This window comes from Oncorhynchus keta, chromosome 14 (genome assembly GCF_023373465.1).
Source record: "Oncorhynchus keta strain PuntledgeMale-10-30-2019 chromosome 14, Oket_V2, whole genome shotgun sequence".
Lineage (NCBI taxonomy): Eukaryota > Metazoa > Chordata > Actinopteri > Salmoniformes > Salmonidae > Oncorhynchus > Oncorhynchus keta.
Genome location: NC_068434.1, coordinates 66,865,986 through 66,875,812, shown reverse-complemented (window position 1 = coordinate 66,875,812; position 9,827 = coordinate 66,865,986). Strand labels below are relative to the sequence as shown.

Here is a 9,827-nt window from a genome sequence, read left to right as displayed (position 1 = left end):
AAGTACTGAAAGGGAGGCATGACCTTCTTACTCTATGTTATATGAGTGTTGACTCTTAAAGCACATGAATAACACTGTCTGTTTTAATGGGTGAACCTCTAGAGGGTGACAGCGAGTTAGCTTTCTGCAATAGTTGATACTGGCTCTACAAATAAGCAGATATCCAAAACCTTTTGTCGGTACAGTCCCAGTCAAAAGTTTGGACACACCTACTCATTCAAGGGTTATTCTTTATTTTTACTCGTTTCTACATTGTAGAATAATAGTGAAGACATCACAATGATGAAATAACACATATGGAAGGAATCATGTAGTAACCAAAAATAGTATTAAACAAATCTAAATAGATTTGAGATTTTAGAGTCTTCTAAGTAGCCACCCTTTGTTTTGATGACAGCTTTGCACACTCCTTTGCACACTCCTTTGCACACTCCTTTGCACACTCCTTTGCACACTCCTTTGCACATTCCTTTGCACATTCCTTCCAAACCATTTATTGATGAATTTGCGATTTCCAACCTGTGTAATGTTTATGTCCAATGGCAGATGAGCACCTATACGTTTTATCCATAATTTCTCTTCATATTACAAGAATTAAAAAGTATTTGTCAGTAGATTGTTGACTTGATTCATGATGATGACTGCTAGCTAAGATTTTGAAAGTATGACGTTGACATGATCAGTCCAATCAAAGCTACTGTAGATATAACGTGATTTGACGTCATTTTATCTGTGGCAAATGACCTTGAGCATTCTTGGATGGTCACTTCTAATGTAACTCTATGGCAGCACCAAAGGGGCTTGAATTTTCAAGCTCTACCCTTAGATTTGGCAGTGACGTAGTGTCCCCATGAGTGACAGGACACTGAGCCAACCATGGCGCAACCAGAGAAGATTACCAACCCCTACGCTGTGTATTTTCCGCTGGCTGCCCCACCACCACAGAAAGTGCTGAGTTAGGCTGAAACACCTGCATTTTGGAGCTGCCTTACTCAAGAAGCTCTCTGCCACACCTGCCCTGAATGTCGGGTCACCACTGGCCTCGACACAGTCCTGCCTCGGCACTCTACAGACAACTCCTTTGACCTCATGACTTGGTTTTTGCTCTGAAATGCACTGTCAAATGTGGGACCTTATATAGACAGGTGTGTGGGACGGAGAGACTGAAAAACGGGTTCTATCTCAAGGCCATCAGACTGTTAAATAGTTATCACTACGCGGCTTCTACCCGGTTACGTAACCCTGAACCTTAGAGGCTGCTGTCCTATATGCATATACTTGAAATCACTGGCCACTTTAATAATGGAACACTAGTCACTTTAATAATGTTTACATATTTTTGCATCATCTCATATGTATATACTGTATTCTATTCTACTGTATTTTTGTCTATGCCACTCCAACATTGCTCATCCTAATATTTACATATTCATTCCATTATTATACTTTTACTTTTAGGTTGTGTGTATTGTGTTTATTGTTATGAATTGTTAGATATTACTGCACTGTTTGCGGACGACACTACAGTGGTAGGCTTGATTACCAACAACGACGAGACGGCCTACAGGGAGGAAGTGAGGGCCCTCGGAGTGTGGTGTCAGGAAAATAACCTCACACTCAATGTCAACAAAACAAAGGAGATGATTGTGAACTTCAGGAAACAGCAGAGGGAGCACCCCCCTATCTACATCGACGGGATAGTAGTGGAGAGGGTAGTAAGTTTTAAGTTCCTCAGCGTACACATCACGGACAAACTGAATTGGTCCACCCACACAGAGAGCTTTGTGAAGAAGGCGCAGCAGCGCCTCTTCAACCTCAGGAGGCTGAAGTAATTTGGCTTGTCACCGAAAGCGCTCACAAACTTCTACAGTTGCACAATCGAGAGCATCCTGTCAGGCTGTATCACCGCAACCGTAAGGCTCTCCAGAGGGTAGTGAGGTCTGCACAACGCATCACCAGAGGCAAACTACCTGCCCTCCAGAACACCTACACCACCCGATGTCACAGGAAGGCTATAATGATCATCAAGGACAACAACCACCCGAGCCACTGCCTGTTCACCCCGCTATCATCCAGAAGGCGAGGTCAGTACAGCTGCATCAAAGCAGGGACCGAGAGACTGAAAAACAGCTTCTATCTCAAGGCCATCAGACTGTTAAACAGCCACCACTAACATTGATGGGCTGCTGCCAACATACTGACTCAACTCCAGCCACTTTAATAATGGAAATTGATGTAAAAATTTATCACTAGCCACTTTAAACAATGCCACTTAATATAATGTTTACATACCCTACATTACTCGTCTCATATGTATATGTATAAACTGTACTCTATATCATCTACTGCATCTTTATGTAATACATGTATCACTAGCCACTTTAAACTATGCCACTTTATGTTTATATACCTTACATTACTCATCTCATATGTATATACTGTACTCTGTACCATCTACTGCATCTTGCCTATGCCGCTCTGTACCATCACTCATTTATGTATCTTTATGTACATATTCTTTATCCCCTTACACTTGTGTGTATAAGGTAGTAGTTGTGGAGTTGTTAGAGGTTAGATTACTCATTGGTTATTACTGCATTGTTGAAACTAGAAGCACAAGCATTTCGTTACGCTCGCATTAACATCTGCTAACCATGTGTATGTGACAAATACGATTTGATTTGAATTTACCACAGGTGGGCTCCAATGAAGTTGTAGAAATATCTAAAGGATGATCAATGGAAAGAGGATGCACCTGAGCTCAATTTCAAGTCTCATAGAAAAGGGTCTGAATTTTGTGTGTAAGATTGATGAGGATTACTTTATTTAAATCCATTTTAGAATAACAAAATGTGGAAAAAATTAAGGGGTCTGAGTACTTTCCAAATACACTGTAAGTGATTGAGCTATAAATTGATATCCGGAACTACGACAGTGTGGGGGTCGTACGTACTGTAGTAGAAAGGGCAGCAGAGCTGACCAACTAATTGGGTTAGTTTTATGCAGGGAATTAAGAGAGAAAATCTCTTTTCTGCTGACTAATCCTCAGAGATACAAAAATATCCCACATTTATTTACACATTGTGATGTCTCTCTGAACAACCGTCAATCATGACGTAAGAGCACCCTAGGTGTTGGATTACATCATCTTTGCTCTTTAAACTCAATCTATGTGTAACCAGTGTGAAACGGCGAGCTAGTTAGCGATGCACTCCAGTAGCATTTCAATCGGTGACGTCACTCACTCTGAGACCTTGAAGTAGTTGTTTCCCTTTCTCTGCAAACGTCATGGCTTTTTTGGAGCGATAGCTAACAATGCTTTGTGCGAGGCAGTTGTTGATGTGTTCAGAGGGTCCCTTGTTTGAGCCCAGGTTGGAGCAAGGAGAGGGACGGCAGCAACATTGCTACATATGGATATTTATAACCATCAAAAGACATGCCATCAGCACTACATAAGAAACAACGACTGAAGATTGAGTTCTACAAGTCTTTCCATATCAGGCATTTTACTCCAGTAGTCAACTGTGGTATTTTGTTTGTAATAGGTGCATGTAATATTCTAGTGCATGGAACATATACTATCTATAAATATGACAGAACATATGGTATCTTCATCACATCAATATCATTCAGAGACACATGTCAACTGTGAGAGCTTTCTCTGTTAAAAAGCATAAATATGGAGTTTTAGCAATACAAGACAGGCATTCCATTTATCAATGCTGATTAAAATAAATGAAAGTCCCATGACATAATGTGTACACTATAAGTCCCTTAAAAGGAATGCCTACACAGTTACAGTCATCAATTGTTGGCTGATTGATGTACGCAAATGGCTTTTCAGACTCCTGTCTTCATGAGTATGGCGCATGATGATCACTTTTTCAATCACGCTAATGTCTGGCAAAGGTCCCAATCATGCAAGTAGCACAGACCACAAGTACCACAAGAGAAAAACACAAACAAAGCAAGCAGAGATCAATGCTGAGGACAAATACTGACACAGAACGTCACAATAAACCACGATTAGAAGTGTTTTGGCCATGACTCAAGAAGTGTTTTGGCCATGACTTGGCCATGACTGTGTTTTGGCCATGACTTAAGAATTCAGACAATGGTCATTAAAGCTGGAATCCTTAGTTGCTACACCCATCTTTGGACTTTGGAATTAATGATACAGTATACCCATTGATTCTTGAAAAATATAACTTGTAAATGCCCCATGAGCTTATTTAAACAGTCCTACTCCATCAGAACCCAAAATACAAGCTTGTTTAACTCCAACGTTTGTCAACGATGTAAATGCAAACAAACACTGTATAGCCTGAAAAACATGGTTAAAACTATAATTTTGATATCATGGATGTTCAGTCCTGGCTATGAATTTGAGAGTGATTATCTTTCTCCAAGCTCATCCCCCAGCTTTTTACCAAAACACAGGTGGGGCAGCCGCTTTGCTGTAGTTTCAATGAAGGATTCCAGCTTTAAAGATGTGTGGGACTGACAGATTGTCCTCTATGATACAAACAGCACCAACACATAACACAAATCCATGCAACTGGTATCATACAGCCGTAGTGGCAGTCAGTCCTGTGGCCTGTATCTCACTGTTAGGGCAGTGTGGAACAGTAAGTATCAGATACTACAAGTCTAAAAGCAATGACGTCACAATATGTTTTCAGGTACCATCACCGATAGTCCATTTGCTGTTCGTCCTTTGTGCGTGTCCCATTAGTCTGGCAAGCCCTCTATCACCTGTCCTCTCTCCAGCAACGTCCTGACCCTCCTGACACCTCCATAAGGTCAGCTATAAAGTCCTAAACGACTTCTGGTGCGATGGGGTGCCAGTACGCTGTCTCCACCTGTCCCTGACTGCACATGTCCCTCCAGTGTCCCTGTCCTGCCTCTGGGGCCTCGCAGCCAATCAACACACGGCCCAGCATGCTGCTCTTCGTGTAGAGCCGCCCCTGGTGGAGAGAGAGGTTGGTTGCTCTCTGACCATATACAGTAAAATGAGGTCTGAGACATTTCTTTTGTATAAAAATAACATTCAGATAGTTGTAAGACGCAAATGCACAGAAGATACATTTGATGGAAGACTTGTAACATAATTGAGGATGTAATAAAAACTGTGGACAAACAAGTAATTACATGATCTGTTATTACATTATCCGTGGTTGCACTCTCCTAATTCTTCACCACTGAGTCATTCCTACCTGCATGATGATGAACTCCAGAGCAAGAGGCAGCTGAGTGATGTCACCAACAGGCAGGTCAAAGAGAAAGGGAGCGTTCCACACGGCGTTGTGTCCCCCCGCCCCTTTGGTCTCCTTCGTACTGATCACCTTCCCATCCTGACGCAGGTTGATGACTACGTAGTGATCTGTAGGGACAAGAGAGCAACAATCAACTTGAGAGAGAGAGAGAGAGAGAGGATATGACATGAGGCCCATCAGTATCTGTAATCTCATAAGGAGCTCAATCAGGGTGGCAGGGGCCTGGGAATATGACTGTGACAAAGGCTGAGACTGGATATGGGATTGAGGGCTTGACTGGGGTGGTTCTAAATAATGGCTCAGTGGCTTAAAGCATAGTGCTGGCAACACCAGAGTTGTGTATTGATTCGACAGTTCTGTATGTTGCTTGGGATGAAAGATAATGGACCTATCATACCTGCTGCTCCTGGCATCCGGGAGAGTTTGGCCAGGTTCTCAGCCTTGCGGACCATCACCTTGATGCGGTGGGCCAGTGTCTGGTACTGCAGCAGAATGAAGAGCTGACCCAGGGCCCGTGGAGCAGCACCGAGCGAACTCTTCCTACGACCCAACGTCTCCTGGGAACTCATACTCTGGGAGGGGAGAGGCTGAGTTAATAAGAAGAAGAGACGAGCACAGTGTGTTGTTGTTTTATTAAGCACGTTCTTCTTTGTGTCCTGAGGTAACTAAAGTAGAAAACACAGGGTAAAAAGAACGACATGTTGTTGCCACTAAATTATCATCCATAATGAATCTCATTAGTTGATTATTTAGAGCCGACAGCACCCTGGGCCCAGACCTAGTGAGCATGCAGCTGTGAGCCTGCCTGTGTTTGTGAGACCAGTGGAATCTAATGGGAGATCACCCAACAAGGGAGATTCACTTCAGTAATATGGTGACTTAGATCTGATCTCATTGCACCACCACAGTACCATTAGAGATCACAACAACATCATCACACCAACTATCAGCTACCATCTCTCTACTTCTATTCATTTTCTCATTGGGTGATAACTCATTGAGCTTCATACACGTGAAGTTTCCCACAATCACATGTGCAGTATGCATGACATCTCTCTGTGCCTTGTAGCTGAGATCAGAGGCGCCTGCATGCTGCCATCCAGCCTCACGGAGAGATCCACTGATAAGACATGGTGTCGACATAATGTCCATTCATACATCACCATGCTCGCTCAGCCCAGCGCCTGAGGCCTAGCTCTCTCCCTCTCACCAGCTCAGGCTGTCAGTAATGCCTTCTGGCACAGCCGCCACAGCACCAGAGGCCATGGCACACTGCACTCCACATGTTTGCTCTCCAGTCACAAACGACAATGTCACCATGTCCAACAACAGTGGAAAAACTGCTAACGGCCGCTGGCCCAGTCCTTATTCTGATTAGATTAGCCTGACACATTCCCTCATAGATAAAGCATGATATGGGCTATTCATAGCCCCAGCGTGTGTAGTTTTGCTGTGCGTAAAGTTAACTGAAAAAAGAGGTCTAAGATGGTAGGGCTATAGTGCCCATAGAAATAGAATAACTATATATATCTATGTCGTTCTATTTCTATGATTAGTGCCCTAGGCTTGTAAAATGACAGGCATAATGTGTTACCCTTTTCAGCCTACTCCTGGTGGGGGTGAGCTCCCTGGTGTAGGTGACAGTTATGTCGGGCTCCCAGTCCATCTCCCCACAAGGCATCTCCAGCTCTCCCAGCGCTGTCTCTCTCAGGCCTGAGAAGTCCCTGCTGAACACAGCCAGCCGGAGGGTGCAGGCGCGGAGCTCTTCCACAGAGCCCACCTGTAGCACAAGGCTCTGGCACTGTATCTCTGGGCTGAGGCTGGGCCGCCGAGATGCCCCCTGCTGGGGTGAGGGGCAGAGCGGGGGCAGGCTGGCTCGTACGAACACCCCACTGCGCCGCCGTGCCGCCCCAGGCAGGCCCATGATGTTGGTGGTCAGAGTGCCCCGTGCCGGGGAAAAGAGTAGGGAGAAGTGTAGGAGAGGAGCAGGCTTGGTGGGGATGGATAGGGAGCTGGAGCTGGAGCCATACTGTGGCTGGGACAGCTCCCTCTGAGGGCCAGGAGGGTGCATGGCACTGCGAGGGCTGGTCAGGCGGCTCTGTTCGCTGTACAGGAAGTTGTCACCGTTCACGGAGTAGCGGCGTTCCAGCGCCCGACGGGTCTTGGAGACTAGGCCCAGTTTGGGGATGGAGGGCAGGGAGGCGCGGCCATGGCCTGAAGGCTTGTAGTGGGAGGAGGAGGACACAACCGGGGTGCTGAGGCGACGCATGGGGAAGCAGGACCTGGGGGAGGACCTCAGCTCAGAGGAGGACGACCGGGGGCAAGGTTCAAAGGGCAGGGTGGTGAGGTCATTCTCAGAGGGGCAGGAGCTGCTATTGTGGGAGGGGAGGTCCAGGACATCCCCGTCTAGCTCCTCATACTGCTGCTTGATGGGTAAGGTGCCAGAGGAGGGGGTCAGGGTCACGGTGACCCGTTCACACGTGCCTGAGGAAGGGGACAGTGGAGCCTCTTTGTCCTCTGGTGGATGATACTTCCCTCTCCGCCAACACAGTAGACAGCCCAGCACCAGGCAGAAGCAGAACACTCCCAGACCCACTGCCAGCAGAATCTGCAGGTGGACTGGACACAGAAGGGGTTACGTTTCAATTACATTAGTGACTAAAAAATGCAGAGACTGAGAAAGAGAGTGAGAGCGCAAGAGGCCCCCATCAATTTGCTCCTATTCATTATGAATCATTGAACATAATTCTATTTAACTTATTTATTTGCCAATACAGCCCTTAACTTATTAAGTTTCTACACCCATCATCCATTATGAGATTAAACAGGAAATGGCTTTGGGTCCTAATTCTAACTAATTGTTCTCTTTTGGAAATGGGAATTGTGGACTTTGATTTAAACCAGAGCAGCAGACTGATCTGAATGCGGTGGAGTCACATTTCCTGCTTTCAACGAGGCTTAGTACATGTGTAGGAGGCGATATCAGCTCTCATCTCATCTCACTTTACTATCGATTTATAAGCAATGTAATTGGGACACCAAGGGATGGTACCATATTACCTCTTTAGTGCACTACTTTTGACCAGGGCCCTACTCAAAATCAATGCACTATAAAGAGAATAGGGTGCCATTTCAGACACCGAAAAGTAACTTGTCCTGTAACGTAAACGCTTTCTGGCAGACAGTCTCCGACTATGACTCATCCATCAGGCCCAATCTGTTTGATTGAGAATGAGAAGCTCTGAAAAAATTGTCCTTTTCAAGGAGAATGTGAACCAGAGATCACCCTGTTCATGACTCACCAGGGCATCTGGCCATTCTACTGTTTAGCCAGTAGACATACATCTCTAAAGTGAAGACAATGACTCTTATAAAGAACTGATACAGCTAATTCCTATGCTAATATGACTACAAGGAAATCTTTTGGTCTCTATGAATTCTAAATAAATAAATAAAAAAATATGCCATTTAGCAGACGCTTTTATCCAAAGCGACTTACAGTCATGTGTGCATACATTCTACGTATGGGTGGTCCCGGGAATCGAACCCACTACCCTGGCGTTACAAGCGCCATGCTCTACCAACTGTGCTACAGAAGGACCACAATTCTAATACAGAGACCAACAGATTTCCTGTCTCTTTGCATTACATGGGCTGCTAAACCACTACATATCAAAAAGAGACAGAAAAAGCCCAAATAAAATCAATACTATTTAATACATTATTTTATATAGCAACATGTATGCATTTCTAACCAGATGTATATATTCTACACTAGATCATTTCCACTGGTCATTTGTAGCTTACACAATCGAACTGATTTGAAATTGTTTTGTTAAACCATGATTTAGAATGGTTTTGTTCATTCTTAAATTAAATCCATTAAAAGGTGTACCACATCGTTACTGTCCTGTATTAGACGTTATCTTCATGCTGTTTGTAACCTGTTGGTCCTCGATGTCTTCATCAAATAATATTTACATTGCCACGTAAAAATGTGTACCCATTAGTATGTAAACTATGCACCACATTAACAGAAGTTTAATTTAAAATAATACATTAAGATCTGGTTTTCATAAAGTATTAAGCTTGTCATTTTTTCAACCTTGAGATGAAGACAAGCAAATTCACAATAGGACATAGCTCATACCAACTTAACTTGAATTTCAAAGTGCAACAGAACTGACCAAAATTATGATAACGTTTCTTACCTCCTAGAGCATATTGCGTCATTTTTCTGATTTTATTTTAATATTCCACCGACATCAATGTGAACGAAGGTTTGTGCGTGAGATCCATTCCCGCTTTATCCTGCACGCGCACTGGGAATTTCCTCAGTGGGTCTCTGCATTGACGTGACAGACCGGCCGTTTAAGCCAATCAGAGGGGTCGGTGGGAGGATATGCTGAACTAAAAAGTAAACCATTGCTGCTAATTCGCATCGTATTTCTTATTGACAATATGACCTAATAAAAAAGTACCTTGATACAAATGAAGTCAGATAAAGTTATTAATTCATCAACATCTAACATTTTAAGACATCAATTCAAT

General features: G+C 44.0%; 1 protein-coding gene across 1 annotated transcript; it reads right to left on the bottom strand.

Moving 5' to 3' along the window:
• Positions 1–216: 216 nt before the first annotated feature.
• Positions 217–9,626, bottom strand: LOC118393826 (synaptotagmin-4-like). The gene is made up of 5 exons (XM_035786939.2): positions 9,488–9,626; positions 6,871–7,895; positions 5,674–5,848; positions 5,217–5,383; positions 217–4,967 (listed from the first exon to the last, which is right to left on the bottom strand). The coding sequence occupies exons 1-5, from the start codon at positions 9,507–9,509 to the stop codon at positions 4,818–4,820; spliced, it is 1,539 nt and encodes a 512-aa protein (XP_035642832.1). The 5' UTR covers positions 9,510–9,626; the 3' UTR covers positions 217–4,817.
• Positions 9,627–9,827: the final 201 nt, after the last annotated feature.

Bases quoted from the DNA above. Each gene is read 5' to 3' on its own strand.
- LOC118393826 (XM_035786939.2), bottom strand. From the start codon at position 9,509: ATGACGCAATATGCTCTAGGAG. The intron at 5,849-6,870 runs GTAACACATTAT...CTCCCCTCCCAG, and splicing joins CCAGGAGTAGGCTGAAAAGG to AGTATGAGTTCCCAGGAGAC. The intron at 4,968-5,216 runs GTAGGAATGACT...TCTCTCCACCAG, and splicing joins TGGAGTTCATCATCATGCAG to GGGCGGCTCTACACGAAGAG.